At 39.4% G+C, this 22,297-nt stretch overlaps 1 protein-coding gene across 1 annotated transcript in view; it reads left to right on the top strand.

Annotated features, from left to right (window-relative positions):
• LOC119497121 (glutamate receptor ionotropic, kainate 3) overlaps positions 1-22,297 on the top strand; it is a 112,515-nt gene that overhangs the window by 84,664 nt on the left and 5,554 nt on the right. The window contains exons 11-13 of the mRNA XM_037784991.1: positions 5,307-5,530; positions 12,273-12,391; positions 19,062-19,279. Of these exons, the coding sequence (XP_037640919.1) occupies positions 5,307-5,530; positions 12,273-12,391; positions 19,062-19,279 (561 nt within the window). The remainder of the gene's footprint in view (positions 1-5,306; positions 5,531-12,272; positions 12,392-19,061; positions 19,280-22,297) is intronic.

Below are 22,297 nucleotides of genomic sequence, written 5' to 3'. Positions count from 1 at the left end.
CCTGTTGGCATGGATAAGCTGATCGTGATTCAGCAGACCTGAAACATAAACTTTAACTCAAGCTCAAGAGATCTGACCCTGGAATGATATGAGAGGCCAGTATGGCTACAGATTCCTTGGGAGGAAACCTCAAACTACCACATCTCCTTCACTGAGCTAACACAACTTGAGCTGTATTTCTTCCTATCTCTAACAAGAACTGTTACATGTACTGCAAAATGCTATTTTCGTATATATCTATCTTACACAAAATACTATTCATGAAAGATATTGTTTGCATGAATTGCATTCATTGCGTACACCATATACAAAGAGATAGAGAAGGGAAAAGTAAATGGCTGCTGCTGTCGTAGTTGTTATCTGTTCAATTTGTATTCATAACTACTTTCTATTAACCTCTTAAAAACCTATTGCTCCCTCATTGTAATACAGACCGATAAGATATATAACAGTTTACTGGGGATCAGTGTGTTTACTTAAAAAAGGGTCACAGATTTAGATAAGGTCTGAGGTAGAAAACAGGGGAAAACGGTTTGGTTTTAGCTGATAAAACGGGGGCTGAAACACAAGGCTTGTGTATCCATGCTATCAGCTCACATAGTGCACCCTCATAAATCATAGTTGCATTACAGAATTACACAAAACCGCTTGACTGACGTCTTTTTAAGAGAACAAGACTTGAGCTTATTAAAATCAGTTGTAAGCCTTCATCTCTGTACTGTAGTTCATCAAGTTGTGTCACACAGAGAATGTGATGTGACAGAAATAGAGTGAAGCTCCGTAAGAGTGTGTGTTTGCCTATATTTTTGGATGGATGTGATACTATTATGTGATTTATTCCCCGTGTAACTGATGCCTGTGAATGAGAAACTGCCATGGTTGTCAAGTGCAACGATTTAGCATTGTGCAACATACAGCCTTTATTTTCCTCTGTGTAGTCACAAAGCTCACTGCAGTGCCAAAGGGCATTGTTTGGAAGGTGCTAAATGATGCAACAGGCCTTGTTAAACTTGATTTAGTCACAATAGATGATCACTTTAATCATGCTGTGATGCAAATGTTAATAGCGTGCTTAGCACATCATTTGTTTCTGTCATGGCAATTAATGTTTCCTTCGACAGACAGATACACTGGAAGGTTGTAGCCAGCCCACATCCACTTTGTCTGCACAGATAGACACCGAGGTCGACTAAATGAAAGGCTACACTAATTTATGTGTATTCCAATAATGCCTAGTTCACACTACATGACTTTAACACTGATTTTTTCGCTCCCCGACAGTTTTTGGAGCTCCCCAACAAAAGTCCCAGACTAAAGGCAAACACAGAGAGGCTCGCCGAGAGGCTTGTCGACGCCTCTCAGACACATTCCAGATATCTAAAATGCTAAATATCTGGACCTGTCGGGGACTCCAGCTACAAGCTACGGCCTTCATCAGCGCGAGACACAGGTTGAGGGGAAACCTGGGGGAAAAGGGGTCACCTATAACAATAGGAACTTAATGTATGTGTTGCATTTGCAACACGGAGCAAAGTTGTTGCACCTAGATGAATAAATAGTAAAAAAAAAGTGTGGAAACCGGTGGCTTTTTTGTAAACACATGTGCCGACAACATCAGCAATGTGTCTCACGTATGGTATCACGTCATTGACCGTGTATTTCTCGCCGAGACCTCATCTGGGATTCCTCCTGGTGAAAGATCTTGTAGTGTGTGACCCCCTGTTGCCGGTCAGTCATGTAGCGTGAAAACCACAACGACTTAAAGACTCCCGATTACAAGAAAGCGAGTTGTGTAGTGTGAACAGTACAGCTATTTGATGACTTTGAAAGTCACATAGTGGGAACTTGGCTTAAAAACACACATATTTTCTGTTTTTATGCTCATCTCAGGATATTTTGGTAAATGAGGAAAACATGTGACCACAAGTGAATGGACAAGTGCGATTTTGATTTTGATCTGAGACAGCAGGATGACCTGCTATGGTGAGAGTGTCTGACCCGTAGCTGCGAGGGCAAAAGTTCAACTGCCTCAACAGCAAACACGTCTGTCCCGCCTGTCAAAGCCCCCTTACGTAAATCACAGTCCCAGCTCACCACGCTCTGAATGTGCTGCTTATGCAAGGCAACAATTTCATGATTACATTGAATATGCTTAATCATTAGCCCTTTGTATGTTTTGATATTAGACTGTATTATATTAGAAGCATATCTACACTGTCTTGCACACAAGTGTCACGCTGTTGGTTTTGTAAGCGCTTGTTCAACTGGCGAATCGGACCTTTTTATATTCCCCTCAGCATCCCTGTAGCAGAAATTGCTCTCTGTTATCTGTGGTGACCATTGCATAGTTCAGCAAAGTGTGTTTCTGCAATTGCACCACATTCTACTGGAGCAAAATCTGCCCTTGTATCTGCTAAATGTTCATAAAAAGAAGAAAAAGGAGCAACACAGGAGCCATATATGCAAGCGCCATACAATCCTTATATTAGCATTGTGATTACAAGCCGTAAAATGCACATACAGACTGTAGTGTGGAAATGTTTGTTGAAGGATAAAAAGCCGTGGTTGTAAGCAGTATGTAATTACTGCATGTTTGGCACTGGAGTTAATGCACTAATGTCCTAGGCTGTTAATCATTTCACAAAAAAAACAAAGAATAAGAAACAGCTCATTGTATTAATGCTCAGGTTCTGTATATATGTTCTTTGTACAAGTCAGTGGATTTGTAAAAGTATGTTAGTTGTAACTTCATGAATCCTCCAGGCTACCATCAGGTGAGGAGGTCCGGAGGGAGAACACTGCTAAGCCCACCATCTGCAAACCCAGATAACACCCAGCCATGTGGCACACAGCGGGGCACTATCAGGTTATCTTGCTTGTGCCCAGTTTGTGTGCCTAAGCAGTAAGCAGAACAAGGACATGCGGCATGTATATTAGCCCACCGTGGGGATGTCTGAAATCGCATGCTGGTTGATCTTCCGGCTGAGTGGCAGGTTGGTTCAAAGCTGCAGTTGGCAGCCGAGAACAGAGGGAGCAGTATGTGATGTACAAATTTGAATAGTTTAAGAGAGACAGCAGATGCACTGCAGGACACATCGGTTTTCCCATCTTTTCCATTTCTTCAGAGGCCACCGTGTATTTAGCTACCATGGTGTTGACCACAGGAGAACATAATCCGCAGTGCCACACTCAAAGTGGAAATGTTTTCTTCCTGACCTTTGTTTACTGTTATGTGGTAGTTATCACATGAATCTGAGGGAAGAGCTGTTTAAGCCACGGGGAAAGTTAAACTCATGCAGCCTTATATTATAAAAGTATACAAGAAGTATGCAGGACTGCATCATTCAGCTCTATGTCTTTTCATCTTAATAAGGTTGTGTGTGTTTCTGGAAGCAGCAGATTCAATTCCTGTCAGATTAGGTCTAATGGTTTTGCATAAAAATCCCAAACAAACACGAGATCTCATTTTATTTGGTTAAAATGTCGTACGATGATGAACTGTTGTATGAACAAGCCCCGTTCCTCTCTCGCCGCTCAGTATGTTGGAAGAAAAGAAAGCCTCCCTTTGTGAGTTGTGTCGTTTCTTGGAGGAAAGAGCTATCCGAGCGTGAACCAAGCAGCTGGTTTCATTAACCTCCTGTCCAGACGGGGTGCAGGGGAGTTGTGGGGGCCGCCAATTTAAATGGTAACCTTCTGAATATGCAGTCATACGCATATAATAGCGACTGCAACTTATCTGTCATGCTCAGCCGTGTTCATTGCATAATGCTATACGGTGTCATGTGTCAGTCTATTGATACTAGATAATGGCTTTATAGATGGAACCGCATCTGGTACTTTGGAATGATGTCTCTACTTTTTCCGAAAAGGTATCATCGAAGAGACAGAAACATATTTCACATTCACATTATACGTTTTACAGAGAATGTCATACAGACATATACTGTATATACAAACACAAATATACACATATACACAGATCAGACATAACATTAAGACCACTGACAGGTGAAGTCAATAGCATTGACTATCTCATTACATTGGCACCTGGCAGTGGGTGGGATATATAAGACAGCAAGTGAACATTTAGATTTTTGTGTTTAAAGCAGAAAAAATCGGCAAGAGTAAGGATGTGAGACTTTGACAAGGGCCAAATTGTGACGGCTAGACGACTGGGTCAGAGCATCTCCAAAACTGCAGCTCTTGTGTGATGTTCCCAGTCTGCAGTGGTCAGGACCTACCAAAAGTGGTCCAAGGAAGGAAAACTGGTGAACCGGCGACAGGGTCAGACCCGAGGCTCATTGATGCACGTGGGGAGCCGAGGCTGGCCCGTGTTGTCCGATCCAATAGAAGAGCTACTGTAGCTCAAATTACTGAAAAAGTTAATGCTGGTTCCGATAGAAAGGTGTCAGAACACACAATGCATCGCAGTTTGTTGCATATGGGTCTGCGTAGCCGCAGACCGGTCAGGGTGCCCATGCTGTCCTATTATTATGGCTGACCAGTGTATATATACACATATACATATACATACACACATATATACTGTGCGTATTGTCATACAGTATATTATAGTGTGTATCCAAACTTATAAATAAAACACAAACCTTATATAGCCTAGTTGCAACCTCCCAATAAATAATTCACAGTATCAATGATAAAACATGATGAAGAGTCCACAGCCATACTAGAGGCTGTGTGAGACAGGGTTTAGGCATGGTCTTTTTACAGATTACATGCTAACATGCTTATCACAATGATAACATGCAGTATGTTTAATGTTTACCATCTTCACTATCTCGTTTTAGCCTGTTAGGATGTTAATATTTTCTAATTTGTACGAAAAGAACAGTTGAGGCTGATGGGAATGCCATTCATTTTGCAAGTATTTCGTCATAAACCAAAGTATTTGACAAATTACAATTTAATCTGATGGTAGTGCTAAATGAAAAGTTAAGGAAGTTAACAAAATTCATCCTGAGGGGGACATGAATGTCTGTACCAAATTTAATGGTAATTCATTCAATAGTTGTTGAGACATTTTGCTCAAAGCGACAAATGTCAACCTCATGGTGGCACTAGAGGAGAAGTCAGGGGATCACTAAAGTCATTAGGATTCAAATTCTGGGAAACATGAATATCTGCCAAACCAAATTAGATACGGTATTTCTGCCCTGATCAAAGTGGTGGACCGACAGACAGACATTGCTACCTCTCGAGCAACGCAGCAAGCTTGGCCAAAAAAACACTGCCAATATTAAAATAGGAATCACAGCAATTCTCTATTTATGTTTTTTCCGCTACAGAGAGCAGACTTGGCAGTGGCTCCTCTCACCATCACCTACATGCGTGAAAAGGTCATCGACTTCTCCAAGCCCTTCATGAGCATGGGCATCAGCATCGTGTACCGCAAACCCAACACCACCAACAACGGCTTCTTCTCCTTCCTGAACCCCATGACTCCTGACATCTGGGTCTACATCCTCTTGGCCTACCTCGGTGTTAGCTGTGTTCTTTTTGTCATTGCCAGGTAAGTCCTCAAGTTGCATACTGTTTGGCGTATCAGAGTCTTTCTGCAAATACTGTCACTTTTGACTCTCCCAAATAAAAAAAGAAAAATCAACCTAATTTTAACCATCAGAGTATGTAAAACATAAAAACAGGTACACAAAATTACACGTCGTTAAGATTTTAATCAGTAAAATGTTTATAATTTAAGGTTTTTATCACGTGTTCTTACTAAATGTCCTTACTGCAACATAACAATAACATTCATTTTATACATTTTCCTTTTTTAAATTCCATAATATTTTAAGACATTTAAATTAATTTTCGTCGAGCTTTGTGCATCATTGTAAATATTGATATAAAACATTTTCTAAAAATAGGGGATTTCATGATTTTCTCTACACCCTGAAAAATTTAGACTGTAACCATATAGGTCAGTCTTCATACACAAAAAACATAAAATATTTTGTGTTTTATGACAGATAATTGCAATTGTCTTGTCGCGGAAATGACATTTTTGCTAATATTGCAGATAAATGGTAGCTAGCAAGGTCTGCTATATTAACTTTGACTCTCAGCATCTAATATACATGAATTCAACAGTAATATTAAGTTATTTTTAAAATATAGTTGAAATAACACAATTACTAAGCTGTATGGTAAGGACACACAATAAATACTTCAGAAAAAGTGTGACCTTCACCTTGTTTTTCTTGATCTTGAGGGTCGCCTTTATGGGTGGCCCAACCTGTCATCCGTGTGCTCACCTGCTAACTTCTGTTTCCGTAGAAACTGGATTTGTTTGCCTTTGAATAAAACTTTTACTTTGGTACTTGTTAGGTATCGTAGTAAGGACAGGCACATTTTGATGAAAAAAAACATATAAATGATTTGTAAACAAATTCTATTTTTAATATGGTGTAAAGCAATATGTATATTAAACAATTCAATTTTAAATAATGTCATATTATAATTGAATTAGCTAATTTTACGTATCTCAACATTGAAACCACAGATGTGGTACATGAAGAAAATTGGTGTTTGGACCCATTAATTCCCCTCAAATTTTTTTAAATCACATTTATTTTTTAGTAATTATGTTTATGTTAAGATGGGTAATAACACTGTGTATATATTTATCAAGCATTGCATTGCAAATTTTAACAAAAATCCAAAAAATATCATTGCTGGGACTTAAAAATGCCCGTAGTTGCAGAAACACCCATTGTCCTTCATACATTTCTCCTAGAGGTCTCTCAATAGACATAGTAATTTACGCTGTTATCATCGCAGGCTGAGATTCGAGTCCACCAGCCACTTTCTCATACTGTGTTAGCTGCTGGGTAGTGATCAAGGCAGTTATGTCTGCATGGGCTCTCTGCAGCCCAGCAGTGGGAGGAGAAATAGAAAAAAAATCTTAAGTTGAGTTGCAAAGTCTCATTCAGTGGGCAATTTCTTGTTTCCTGTGTGATGTCTTTGGAATTGGCAATGCCGCTTTACGATGCACTTTAAAACGATCATTTAAAAAGAAGAACTACTTGCTGAAGAATAAAATTATAACTTAACGATCCTATTCAGCAGTACAAAGAAAAAAAAGATATACACACCTGGTGTGAAATTTCATCAGAGGAGGCTATTTATAGTTGAACATCAGCATTTACATAAAAAAAATTTAATTCCTGGCAGTAATAAGTCATAAAATGATTATGGATGGGCTCTGTTTGATTGGCTTAAAAGTATCTCACTTGTACATTTTTTTTCATGGATATAATGAATATCCTGTTAGCATCATTGTGAGTGTTTCCTGCTGCTTCTCATGCAAAGTGGTGCTTGAGGAAGTTCTAGAAAAACGGGCACTGAAAGGAGTTGTGGGGCTTGAGAGCAAACAGCTGCACTCCTCTATCCTCATTGGCTGTTTCGAGACCAAACAAATTCTGGAGTGGCTTCACATAAGTACAAAATCATCTTAAATTGTTGCATCAGTTTTTTTGGAGGCCGGCCTAGATAGCTGGAAAGCTGCTGCATCCCTAAAAGTGCATTGTGAGAGTATAAAACAGACAGCGGTGAACAGTAAGAGGGCTACTTCAGCACAAGTAGGTAATTTTAAATGCTGGACGGGGGTGTCACGGCATTACCAACAATATTAGGCAGAAAACACTTTGGCTTTCAAAAGCTCTACTGCACCATAACAATTATGTTGCAGGGTACCCTTACACACATTTTAGTCCGTAGTTGGAGATAAATGGCATTTAAAATATACTGTAATGCTTATGTGGCTGTGAAAAAAACAGCTGCCCTTTGTTTTCGTATATCAGCTTATACCTTAAAACTAAGGATGATTTAAGAGGACGTAAAAAGAGAAAATATTTTGCTCCTCTCATCCAACCAATGACTCAAATATTGGAGAAATACATCTGAAAAAAAGATTAAAAAAAAAAATAAGCTGCTCAGTATGGATTATTAGAAGATTTCTCTAACGTGTCGATTATGCTCCGCAAAGTGCGTAATGATCTAAAATATGTTTCCATGTTAAATGTTTCCAGGCTTTATACTAAGGGTGTAAGAAAATATAGAAAAAATCAAATATTGCAATATTGTGTTTTTTGATACTGTATCGCTTTTTCAATAGTTTACATGCAAAGATTAACCAGTCAATACTTGATTTCATTTGCAAAGAGATGCACCCTCTCAGTGTATGTGCTCTCTAAAAGTAGTGCTGTTGATGTTACAGGGACTGTGATAAATACAAATGCAGGTGCCACTGTTCTGATTCCACAAAATAAGTAAACCTTTTTTTAATTCAGATTTTATGCATATGGTGGTGTGTTCTTTATACTATGACAGTTTTCCTAAAATTAGATAAAAAAATCGTAATATATCGCAATATATTGAATTGTAACCCCTGTTTCATGATATGTGTCATATGATAAGATTCTTACCAATACACAGCCCTACTCTACACAACATTTTTAGCGTTTTCTTAGTGATTGGAATTATGGTTTTCCCAACATGTTCAAAGTGCTAACAAAGATATTCACAAGTGTTTGACTGTAATAATGTAGAGAGATTTAAAAGTAATTATACTTGCGCTGTTGGAAAAATGTAAACTTTTACAATGAAATGTAATAATTAATATGGAACAGAATAAATTACAGCATTACTGGGGTGTGAAAATAAATGTGAACTGCAAATGTTTGGATGGCGGTACATATTGCTTCATAGAGTTGAAGTAGGTGGAAAGTCGATATAATATTTGACTTGTTGTTATGTTTGGACACCAAGCTGTTTCCAGATCACCTCCTCTACTGTATGTGTGGGCTGCATTCTTGGCCGACAGCTAATAGTGTTGTTTAGCAGACAGTTTTGTTATAGGGATGTTCAGCACGCAGTCTGAAGCAAGCTTATGGCTTTGCTTACCGACACAGCCTTTGTATAAACTAGCATGGAACCAGGGGTATTGAATCAGCAGTGGTACATTGTCTGTGTAGAAATTGCACTCAAAATAGTGAACAAAAGACATTGCTCTTTTCTTCATGTGTGGCCTGTTTAAGTCCAGTACATGTGTAGTTCTGAAATGAGCAGAAAGCCTCTATTTTCCATGCCTCTTCACTATCACATTTTATTTTACCATGGCTTTCAATTTAACATTAAAGTCAAACAAAATGAGACTAAAGGAACTAAATGAGATGGCAGGGAGAGCCACATTTGTACAACAGCTGCCCAAGGCCTCTCTGATGTCTGCAAATGTTATTAAGGGGAATGTTAAGAGGAACACTTTGAGATGAAAACACTAGTGAGTATATTTCATTTTAATGCACAAGAAACTAGAGATCATCTTGTAATGGAATCACTGCAGCCGTAACGCGTAAAGTGTGGAATGGGGGCAATGGACCCTTCCCCATTTCCTACCCCATACTTCCGACGCCCTTGTTTGGACCACACCCATCTTCATTTTGAGCTTAACTACACACCTGTAAAGTTTGTGACGCCAAATTGGAACAGGGGAGTAAAAGAGAGGGCATATAGTGGGGGCGAAAAGTGGGAGGGTAATGGGGGGGCAATGGCCCCTTCACCTATTCTTGGTCAGACCACGCCCATTTTCAAACTCGGCCTTCATTTTGACTTTAACTACACATCTGTACAGTTTTGTGACTGTATCTTGCACGGTTGCGACGCTATCACGGTCACAAAATCTATTCTCAGACGGACATAAATACCAGACAAAGTCCTCCAAACCTTCTGTGGTAGTTCCCGCTACAGTAATGTGTCTCCAGGACCACATTTTGCCAGGATGACTCACACACACAAAGACTCACAAGGTGAAAACAATACCAGCGTCACTGTCGCGACTTGTAATAAAACTTAGGCAAGCCGACATTGAGCAAAAGCACCCTCTTATTGTCCATCAGTTCAGATGTCTGATTGCTTAAATATGATGAGAAATGCTTTGGCTGGAAAAGACTCCACATTAGAGCCGTTTCATGATTAACCATCAGTCCTGTTCAGTGTCTGATTAAAATAGACTGCTGACATATTGGAAAATATTTCTGCAGCATGTAATTAGATTGAAGTGTATCTATCTCTTCAACAATATCAATTTCAGTCAATTAAATCTTTCTAGAGAATTCTAACAACGGTCCCTCAGATCTGAGAATATGCACTCGAGGACTCACCATTGTGTGTTTCAGTGTTGTAGACCACTTTAGCTACTTATCTGGGTTTTAATTAAATAGTTTATTTTTTTCTGTCATTAGCACTTTCTACTATATCTCATCAAAGTAACAGATATGCCACGTTTAGGGAGATACTATCTGGAGTCTACATGATCCGATTGTACTCAGCAGAGCAGCCAGAATAAAGAGCCAGAAAAAAAATCACATTATATAAATACATTTTAAGAAGGGGGAAAGTAGTGACATTTATAATGTTTTATCTCCGAATCTGCCTCTGAAAATGGCTTGTGCAATGAAAGGTGTGCAGTCTTTTCAGCAGGTGTCAAACTAAATGGCAGAGATATGGAAAGATGCATGCTTTATGGTTTCAGAGGAGTCTTAATGCCTCACATTCTCAAACATGACATTTTATAGCCTCTGAAAAATTTTATTTCTCTGCCTCGTTGGCCACCTTTAGTACAAAGCGTATATGAAATAGTTGAGGGGACTAGAGGTAGGGATAAACCAGGACCAGATGACTTTATAATGTTTTGATGTGACATTTGATAATAGTTTTTATACTTATAAAACCAGTGAAACTACTGCATATAAACCTCTGGAAATGTTGTGACCGCACACAAAGTCACATTATTAATAGGGCTGTCGCGGTGAAGGCATTTCCCCTGCAGGGATAATGATTGGCTCAATTTTGCTTAATTTATCCTGATTTTAGTGCTATATAAATAAGCTTTATTGTTAGGCTGTTATTAGCTATACTGTTGCTTTTTAAATGACAAAGATGACAGTTTTAAAACTAATTAAATACTTGTTTTTTGTTAAATGCAGAACACAGAATGGCAATGAGGCACACTGGGTTTTGTTTTCAGCTGAGACGCTTAGGTTGCATCTGGTTGCTATGATACGGAATATCCGAGTAAGTGAAAATGTCGGCACAAGGTAGAGTACTTGCTGAAGCGCGTAGGGAGAGAGGACGGACCTCCAGATTTATTTGTATTAATTTCTCCTCCATTGTTGTTGTTTTATCCTATGTAGTGATGTAATGGTTGGTCTTTGCGGTATTTGCCCCCCCCTATTGTGTTTGGACGGCTGGGAAAGACAGTGACGAAAGACCAGGAAAAAACACCAAACGTGCAGCACTCAATATACGCTCAGCTCCTCGTCACACTGCTGACGTTAGTAGCGTAAATATGCTGCTCCCATTGTAAAGAACTGAAGAAAGGAAAAACATGATCTTAGCGGTTGTGGCGGTTGCTTGCCATCCTCTGCCGTTGGCTTGTCAATGGCACGGTATTGCAATATTGCTTTTATTGCGACAGCCCTAATTATTAAAGGTGCACTAGTCAATGTTTTTTTATGTAAACAATGGATCAAAAGACTGTTTGATTTGAAAGTTGTTGCTCATAGTGATGAACCCAACTCTGCACTTCCCCTCAGCTTTACAGAGCAACTTGATGCTTTTCAGCACATTGTTTTGTTTTTTATGGCCCGCAGCTTTAATGTTCGGGTTCAGTTTTACAGCTCTCCTCAATTTCGTTTCCAGCAGCCGCAGACAGCAGCTTTCAGGGAAAAATCTCTGATAAACGAACGGAACGCTGACCGGCCAGCACCAAACGGCAGACAAACAAAACTAGCTTAACTGGTGAACAAAGTGGAGGATGTAAAGAGCCTGATATTTTTCTTAGGAGTACTATAGGTGGTGACCAAAACAGAGGGAATATCGGAAGTTATCAGGTGGCCACAAACACAACTCCAATTTAATGTTAGTATTGCTCTGTATTTGCTGGATATTTAAATAGGCAACATGTTGCTAAGATTTTTGCCACAACACCTTTGTCAAGGTTGTATTTACAGCTTGTTCTGCTATCACCAAGTGGTCAACAAATCAGTTAATGCTGCTGCTTTGTAGAGCTGCTGCTCGACTGCAGTCGTACTATAGTTTTGTTACGGAACTCTAAAATAGCTGCAACTCTCAGAATAGCTCTCATGCTGATATGATTCAGTTTTTGAGATTCTTCTTGAGGAACGAATGGTGTTCAAGAAGCAAAGATAAAGATTTAAAAACAGCTTTCTAACTTCCTTTCTCGTTCCCAGGTTCAGCCCATATGAATGGTACGACGCCCATCCTTGTAACCCCGGATCAGATGTGGTGGAGAACAACTTCACCCTCCTCAACAGCTTCTGGTTTGGAGTCGGTTCCTTAATGCAACAAGGTACGACGGCGCACACATCCTCTTCCCTGTCAGAAACAATACTATCATACCATCCCTATTTCCCCGTGCACTGCTAGCTCCCACTTTCTACCTCTTTAACTGACAAGCTCCATGATTTCCATTCCGTGACTGTTTCATAAGACATTTACCTGTCAAGAACAACTGCGGAGCTCAGCCTTACATGACAAAGGAAGTCTGTTGTCACCTACCTGCTGTTTAAAAAGGGAAGAGTAGGTGCCAGGCACTTGTCAGAGATTGTCAGGTAAGGATGGGAAATATTGCTGCATTTATTTCCCCCATAACGCAGTCGCTGGCCCTGCTCAAGAGCTTTCTGAGTGTTGGGACGAAAAAGGCTAAGTTGCGCAACATGTCTGACAAATGCCAGCTGTCAGCCATGCTAGAGCTGGCTGGTGTGATGTTTTCAGGCGTTGTGATAGAGAGAATCCCTCCGTCTCACTATTAACTGTCCAACAAGTTGCCTACCAATTAAATGTCACTGCGATCTTGTTTGATGCTGATGTATAATTTTGAATCCAGTAGAAGCTTCTTTCAGCACAAGAACCGCACATGTATTGCTAAACCTCCCACTACAGATTTAATTCTACCTTTTGACTAAAAAAAAACAAAGGGATACAAATAGGTTTTCACTTGCTAGGTGTCCCTTAAAGAGATAGGTAAGCAAATGAAGGCCCAGGAATAACATAATGAAGTCAACTGTGGAGGAAAAAAGACCCAAGTAATAAAATGCTTAACCTCAATGTAACAAGACAAATCAAGGAGGCTTAGCGAGACTCGACAGTGGATCTTTGCCCATAAGGATAGCAAACACATTCAGCAATTCATTAAGCACAGAAGCTCGGCAGCACTCTTGTGAAACTGCATAGCAGCTCTGCCAATTTGCCGGTGCAGGCAGAGGGCTGTGAGTGGAGCACCAGCGTGCCGTGAGGGAGAGGAGGGAGAGAATCAAAACAAAATGAGCTAGTTAGTAGTCTTTATTATTAAGCTAAACTGGGGAAAATTCCCTATTATAATGCGTATCATGGCTCACAGTGTTGTCTGTCAATGCCTGAGCTCCAGTGTTTCTCATATTTACAGTCGCTAACTGAAACCTGAGTTCCCTGAATAAAATAAAATCACATTGGGATATCAAAGTGAATATGAAGTGCATGTACATTATGGAGATACAGTATGACGCGCGTTTCTTTATGTTGCATAACTGTTTCTACATGGTTTTTAAATTGAGTATTGTCAAAAAATAGCTTGACAATGATCTTGAACGTATGATTCGTCTGAGTTTAAATTTGACAGGCTGATTCTGGCTTACCGTGACACCCATTTGTGCCGCAGCACCTTGTAACACATGCTGCACGGTGGTATCTGCAGCGAGGTATATTTTGTCTGTGTCACATAAACAGCCCTCCTCTGCTCGTCTGCCAAACACGGTGACAGCAGCTGAGACGGAAGCCATTTCCTTGACATGTTTAAAATGCAAATGGACGTGTTTGAGGAGATCCAAATAAAAAAAGAAATCCACCAGCTTGTCTGTGGGAGGGAGGTGTCATAGACAAGACAAAGAACGCAAAATATGAGGAGGTGCAAAAGCAAACACTTTGTGTACTTCAAATGCGTTCCTGGGGGTCTCAGTAGGCTGTTGCTCACAACAAACATATGTCTGATCATTTCCTGTAAATTGGTTTCCCCCACATAAAATAATTTTAGAAAGCCTGTTTGATTTACGAGTTGACTTATTCCCAATTCTCTCATTCTCACTGACATTATTCCTTGATTTTCTACACTATATTTCTACTCTAAACATTACCAAGATGCATAGTTTAAAGCCTAAAATATTGTATTCTTTATTTGGTTCTTTATGCGAGAACTAATATGCGCTGACATTTTGTCTGTGGTTAAGAAAATGCAGTTTGCCCCTTCTTGAGATTCAGATCAAGATTTACTTGCGACGCAATAAACATTTCCATTCACAAGTGTCATTATTCAAAAGCAATTAACAACAAGTAAAAGCCTCAAGCTTTGAAAAGGAGTTATTGTGCAATGACTCCACAAAGGGAATGCTAAGTGCAGGTAATCATTCTCAGGGGAAAGCCTAGTTCTCTCATGTTAAGGTGAGCCATAGCTAGTGGGCAGAAACACTACAGAGAACCGGGACGACACGTTTAGCACGATGCACGACTGAATCCACAGAGAACAGCCTGTTTTACCCAGACTGACAATTCAAAAAGCATCGTTGGATACAAAACATTGTGTTCATTTATTCAAAAGGAGAAATGTAAGAGTGACTTCTTCATGATCTCCTCTTAAGAAATGTGTGCTGTAGTGGTTATAGACGTGTTGTATCCATTATACTTATATATTAACTCCCCTATTGTATATAGTATTCACAGATGTCGCAGGAAAAGACGCACACACACAAGAAATGAATGGACCACTGGAATGCAACCTCAGACAACATTAAGTCTAAAAACACTGACAGTTTCCCTGAGTGCTGGTTAATTAAAAATATTGCAGTATGCAGTACAGAGAAAGTGTTGAAAACTAAACTGGAAAGGGAAAGCCTCAAAACGCCATGTTCACCTATATCTATAAATCATAAGACTGGATGATACAACAAATCTAATTGGAGTTAAAAATGCAACAGCACAGTTTTTCTCAACTAAAATAATCTTAACATTTCAAAAGTCTACTTTTTAATATAATCAACAAATAAACTCTCTAAAGCCTTTTGAAGCTTGTAAATGGACCTTGAGCTAAGATTTCGAACCCTCTCCTGAGAAATTAAGATTTTCTAAATTATGGCAAACAAGACTGAGGGGATGCTTTGCACTACCCCTGCTACGAGTAAATGCTAAGATTAGCTTATCTCATATTTAATATTTCATTTGTATTTTCGCTCCTGTTTAAACCGACAAATCGGGCAATAACAGAAGACACAAATGTTGTTTGTGACTGCTGGATGTTTACATCGTGTTGGTGATTGGGAGTTATGGTGAACGTTTGCTAGGCTGCATTAGAGTATGTATCTAACATGAACTACTTCATTGCTTGTTTTCCGTGTACAACAATATCATGTTATATGCTATATAACGCCGTTAAAAATAAAAATTCTCAGCTTTTCTGGAAATACCTTTATTCACTTTATTTTTGAGAGTTAGATGAGGTAATCAACCACTCTCACAGCTGTCAGTTACTGCTAAGTATGGAGTCATTAGCTTAGCATAAAGACTGGCTCTTTCTATACATCAGACCGGCACATATGGGTAATTGGCAAAACGTCAAGGCCGCGCCCCTTTTTGGGAGGATCGAAAACCCAAGATCCAATTTGACATGTGTTTGGATTGTAATTTTGACAAATTTGTATACATTTATCGCTTCTTAAACAAACATCTGTTTTATATACTGTACATGTCTAATAAGTATTTTGCCTGAATGTCGGCGTGAGCGTTCGTGATCCATCCATCCATCCATCTGCAACCGCTTATCCCGTTAGGGGTCGCGGGGGGGCTGGAGCTGATCCCAGCCGACATTGGGCGAAGGCAGGGTACACCCTGGACAGGTCGCCAGTCCATCGCAGGGCTGACACATATAGACAGACAACCATTCACGCTCACATTCACACCTACGGGCAATTTAGAGTCCACGATTAACCTAACCTGCATGTCTTTGGACTGTGGGAGGAAACCGGAGTACCCGGAGAAAACCCACGCTAACACGGGGAGAACATGCAAACTCCACACAGAAGGGTCCCAAGCCGGATTCAAACCTGCAACCCTCTAGCTGTGAGGCGCCAGTGCTAACCACTGCACCACCGTTCGTGATACCTTACTAAATTAAAGTTTGATCGCCATCATGTCCCTTCAGTCTACCCACGTCTAACACAGTCGATGGTTGCTTCTTCAGACATCTATACGTATTTGATTGAATCACGTTAGGCTAAGTGTCGTCTGTAAATAACCAACATGTTAATAGCCAATTGTTTGCTCAAGCAAACGTTAGCTAGCCATCGTAGTCACTGTTACCAGCATCTCTTAGAGATTTACTACACTGACAGTGAATATTCACGTAACTTATGTGCCTGAAATTTTAGTGTGAAAGCCTTGGTTGTAAAAAGAGAGCGCAGCCTTGGCAATGATGCGATGCTGCTAGCTTGGAGCCATAAAGCCCCTCTATTATATCTTTTTAGGACATGACAGAGAAAAAAATTTGAGATTAGCGTTTTTGGATTTATTTTTAGTGCAACCAACTATACAGCAACTCTTCGGCATAGCATTGTTACTATGACTGGTTTGTTTAAAGTAGAAGTTTGGAGACATTGGTCAACTTCCTATGTTATGTTCCTTCCTACGCTGTTGCCGGGATGTAGGACTGTTTTCCCCCAAAAGGGGGCGTGGTGATGAAACAATCTTAAATCCACTAATATGTTATTATACGGATTTATTAGTTTTGATTACAAGTAAATTCCTGAACCTGGTTTCCAAATTAAAAATGTCTATTTTGCCACAACACATATCCCACACTGATACTTGCACTTCAGTGTTTCCTAATAGTATGTATAGTTGTAGGCAGCTATTTACAGCCTTCATGTGAATGAGCAGTGCAACAGTCAGTGAGATAGATGTGATGTTTTGGTTACTGAAATAGAATCAGTATTGTCTTTCCTGAAAGAACATTTATATTTCCTTGGTTTATAAGACATGAGTCCTTCCTCAAGGAAATGTATGGCATATTGACACCGTTTTATTTCCCTGGCACCATTTGACTGATCTGCTTTTTGTATTTATTAGTGCTCTGATGCAGCGCCATATACTGTTCCCTGCTGACAACAGCACTTTATTGTGTGGAATTCAATTGAGTTACCCGTTGCTTCACTTCATTTTTAGTGCAACAAGAGAATGCATCTGGATCTTCCCGCTGTGAAGTCACAGTGAATTAAGGAATGCTACTGTCTTCCCTTGTTTGTAACCATGTAGAGTCTTTGTCAAACCACAAAGGACAAATCCAATCAAATTTGGGAGAAGAGGTTAAAGAGCTGACCACTCTGCCCCCCTCCTGTGGGCTTGTTACTCTTTAGAATTGCCCTCATAAATCTTCTCAGTAAAGTAACAGAGTGCACAAAGCACAAGGGTATTTTAAAGGTTGTCAGAGATGAGATATAAAGTAACTTTAACACCAGTCAGTGAGCCATTGTAAACATAGTATTGCTCAGCAGAGGACCACTCAAAGTCAAGGCTGATGCTGAAGCGTACTGTCAGTCTGGCTATGTACTACTAGCTTGATCTTTCTTTTTCTATTTTTCATACTGTAATGCTTTGTTTGCAAAACATAAATCTGACACAGTGGCATAATGGGAACATGCAAGGGAACTGTCTGAATTATACAGTAGTGATGTGAATTACATATTTCAAATGGTTCATCAAAACTATTTTCAGACAAAAGATTCAGTAATAGACTAGAATCAACTGTAAATGGTATTAATCAATCAATTAGTCTTCCATGTTATAGTGCTTATGATAAATGCAGCAAATACTGGTCTTAAACTACACCATACTAGAAATATTGATAACGCAATTGATCATCGGAGGTTGTACTGGGCTCAGAAGACCTAAGGAATCCATTGGTACCAAACATGTCATACTCTCTCGTCGCGAAGGAGGCTAAATAACGCACTAAATTTTGGCGAGGAAAAACTGGCATGGCCATTTTCAAAGGGCTCCCTTGACCTCTGAACTCAATATATGTGAATGAAAATGGGTTCTATGGGTACCCACGAGTCTCCCCTTTATAGACATGCCCACTTTATGATAATCACATGCAGTTTGGGGCAAGTTATAGTCAAGTCAGCACACTGACACACTGACAGCTGTTGTTGCCTGTTTGGCTCGAGTTTGACAAGTTATGATTTGAGCATATTTTTTATGCTAAATGCAGTACCTGTGAGGGTTTCTGGACAATATCTGTCATGGTTTAGTGTTGTTAATTGATTTACAATAACAAATATATACATACATTTGCATAAAGCAAGCATATTTGCCCATTCCCATGTTGATAAGAGGATTAAATACTTGACAAATCTCCCTTTAATGTACATTTTGACAGATAAAAAAATGTGTGATTAATTGCAATTAATCATGGACAATCATGTGATTAATCGCAATTAAATATTTGAATCCATTGACAGCCCTAGTTATTATATTTCCTCATTACAAGCTTTTGATACACGTAATATTTTCAATCAAAACACATTTTGTTTTTCGATATAAGTTAGATCTCAAATTAACATAAAATGATAGTCATCTGTGAGTGTGATTGAGTACATAGTGATTTAGTTGAATTATTGCTGTTATATTATTATTGCTGTCAACAATAAAGGCTTACATGAGCTGCTGAGAAAGGCTCTTGTACCTGTATAATGTAGAAGCCTGAGGAACACACGGTTTGCTGGTCTGATCTGCCCATTCTGAATTCTTAGCTTAGAGTTTGGCTAAACTGCCAAACTGGCTTCATTTTCAGTGGCACTGCCAAAAACATTTGCAGGCTAATTAACAAAAACTCAAGCAATCGTGTTTCTGCATTTGTTTAATTCAGTTGCAGTGTTGGCAGGTACAGTTTCATCTAGATGATTGCTTAATAGTCTCTCACTTTGTGTTGCGTACAGGCTCAGAACTGATGCCCAAAGCCCTGTCGACGAGGATCATCGGTGGGATCTGGTGGTTCTTCACGCTCATCATCATTTCATCCTACACAGCTAATTTAGCCGCTTTCCTCACCGTGGAGAGAATGGACTCGCCTGTGGACTCAGCCGATGACATCGCTAAGCAGACCAAGATTGAATACGGTGTGGTCAAAGATGGCGCAACCATGACTTTCTTCAAGGTATAGTACTCACAATAAAGAGTATATATGATTGGGTCAAGCTGTTGTTATCATTATGAAGATTTAAATTTAAAAAAAAATACAAGTTAGATAAATTACTGAAGGTGCTATGCAGATATAGAATAAAATATACCAACCACAATATAGTCACAGAAATTGGTCTCATCATGTACTTTACAGTGTGAAGAGTCGTACAGTAGCTGAAGCACACCAAGCACAAACATGTACAGTAATAATAATGATGTAAAATGTATGGTAAGAAATTAGTTGTAAGTAGTTATTAAGTTGACTTTGTCAGAAAACTTTTTTTATATATATAGTAGGTCTATGTTTCCAAAGGAAAAAAAAAATCTATCTGTATACGTATATGTATTTATATTTCTAGTTAGATCTTAATTCCCACAGCAAAGGCAAAGTCTTCAGCTTCTCCACTTCTCTACACTGTTTGATGTGTTTCTCCATAATGATTTTTTTATTCCAAAGTTTCAGCGTGCCTGCAGGGTCTTTGACTTTATTTTATTATTTTGAGCTTTGCTTTAGATGCTGCTGCTACTGTGGTGCTGAATAACACATGTAACAGAGTTACAGTTTCTCTGAGTAAGAAAATGAAAACACTGCACATTTCTAGTGAAGGCAGTCCATAAGTTTATGACATTCAATAGCGAGAAAAGAAACAAATTGATTCTTCCAGGGCATCTTTCTGCCCTAGTTTTAATGCCCCCAAAAAATGTGTAGTGGAGCTCATAAAGACTGCATGCCTCATTGTTGGATCTGCTGGATGGGGTGTATACTGAATCCCCAGTTAGGTTTTTTTGCTGATATCAAGTAGGTTCAAAACAATAGTAGTGTCTTGGAATTGTACCCACACTAATCACGATACTGGAAGATTGCTTACTTTTTGCATTGCATCTTGTGAATACGAAATGTCCTGTAATGATAACTAGCGTGCCTGGATCCAACTCAACTAAAAAAAAAGAAATCAGCCATCCGTTCCTCTGAATAGCCATGTAAAGGAAGTTTTTTTTCGTTCATTCTGTGTACTTTGATAAATTCTAGTTGTGATTGTAGCGTCATAAATAGAAGGAGAAACAGGTGTTTAATTACCTCATCAGAGTCGCATGGCTCAAGTGCCCTCTGCTCCCCCTTGCACTTACAGAAAAGCCTAATGATGTCGATTCAATGAGGCGGAGAAGCATGATAAATACTGAGGAGACCGGGGAGTAGATAAAATGCTTTGCAGATGTACGTAACAGGATGGATTTAGTCATAAACTCATTTTTCGGTGACATACTAAACTGTCTGTGTTTTTCCTCTCGATTCTACTCAAATGTGATATTAGTTGTGGCTTGAGAAGAGTCCACTAAAGTAACTAGCCACCAGATAGCAGATGGTTAGTCATAATCCACAAGGGGCAAAACATTAGCCTGTAGGCTTTTGGTCCAATTTGTTTGCGATTTCTGACTAGAATCACCACTTCCACCACCTTCACAAGACATTGGATGGGTGTAGAAATTTCTCCTTGGAATTTTCTTGCAACGTCTACTAGATATATGTACTACTTCAACAGCAAACAAATACTGGTGGCTGACCTGAGGCCTGTACTACGAAGCAAGTTCAACATACCCAGGGTATCTTCTTGTTATCTGGCTTAACTAGCCCTAACAAACGTGATCCTGCTAAGCATTCCTACGATGGTGGTTATCAACTCAGTTAATCAACAATCTCAATCTGGCTATGAGCGCGTTCACATGAAAGAGGTGGTGTTTGCAGCATATGACCAGACGTGGACAAGTCTACTGTCAGCAGAGTGGCATATTTTACAAACAGAGCACACTATAATATTAGACAAATACGAAGAAATTAAACACATAATCCTGACTAATTGTAACACAGTTGAAGCTGCCAAATGCAGGAAGACAAAATTGCAGATGTTTGAATGCATAAATGAATTGATTTATTAATTTAACAGAATACTCAAAAGTTAGATATAGTCATCTAGATGGGACAGTGATATTATAAAAAGCTTTCAGAACATAATGGATGAATAGATTACACTTCATTGTGCCCTTTGACAAAATTGTGGCGTGTATGACTATTTCAGCCTTCTTTCAGCTGTGTCCCCGACTCCGGCGGTGTGAAACAGACTTGAGAGCAAGTAAAAAAATAAATATAAAAACATAATTCAAAGCAGTAAGCACCCACAGCCTACAACCAGCTGTCCTTCCTGCATTTGTCAGTTTAAACTGTGTTGCTTTCAGCCTGAATTATAACTTAAACTTCTTTGTGTAATATTATCATACGATCCACCAAGCTTTGATTGGCCAGTAGGCGGTGCTTTTATACGAGTTGATCTCTTATCTGGAAAATAACACCTGCTCCGGAACAGGTTAGGTGTTCAGCATAAGTTACCATGACGATCTACCCCAGTAAGAAGTGAACAACCGTCACAGGACAGAAAAAGGTTAACCCAGAAGTTACCCCGCTAACCCCAAATCTTGCTTCGTAGTACAGGCCGCAGGAACTCTGATAGCCAACAAGAAGACAATATACTGAACAACAAAACAAACACGTTGTATTAAAAACACAGTCAGAGGTTTGTAGCCACTGCTGGCTAGGAGGTTGCCATGTCACCTGAAAGCCCTCTTATGAGGAGCTGTTGTTTTGTTAGATTGCACATGGAGAGCATTTAAGGGCAAGTCAATTGCTTCAAAAGAAAGTAGCTTTCACCAACTGTTAAAAGGTTGAAGGAAATTGGTGGTTGTGCAGCACGCCATTTTGCACGCTTAGAAGAGATAAGGGATCTATGGGGAAGCTTTCTTTATGTCTTTGGATTACACATTGCTGTGATGCAAACCACCATCAGCTTTACGAAGTTGCCATATGGTCCATTTTCCTTTCTGACCTCATCTACACATCTGGGAGGTACAAAAGAACAAAGAAAAACTAAATCTAGTGATAAAGATGCCAACTTGGCAACACTTGCTATACGTCCTAATTGGTACTTTTAAGTTTTAATAT

This window comes from Sebastes umbrosus, chromosome 11 (genome assembly GCF_015220745.1).
Source record: "Sebastes umbrosus isolate fSebUmb1 chromosome 11, fSebUmb1.pri, whole genome shotgun sequence".
Lineage (NCBI taxonomy): Eukaryota > Metazoa > Chordata > Actinopteri > Perciformes > Sebastidae > Sebastes > Sebastes umbrosus.
This window is presented reverse-complemented; position numbering and strand designations above follow the sequence as displayed.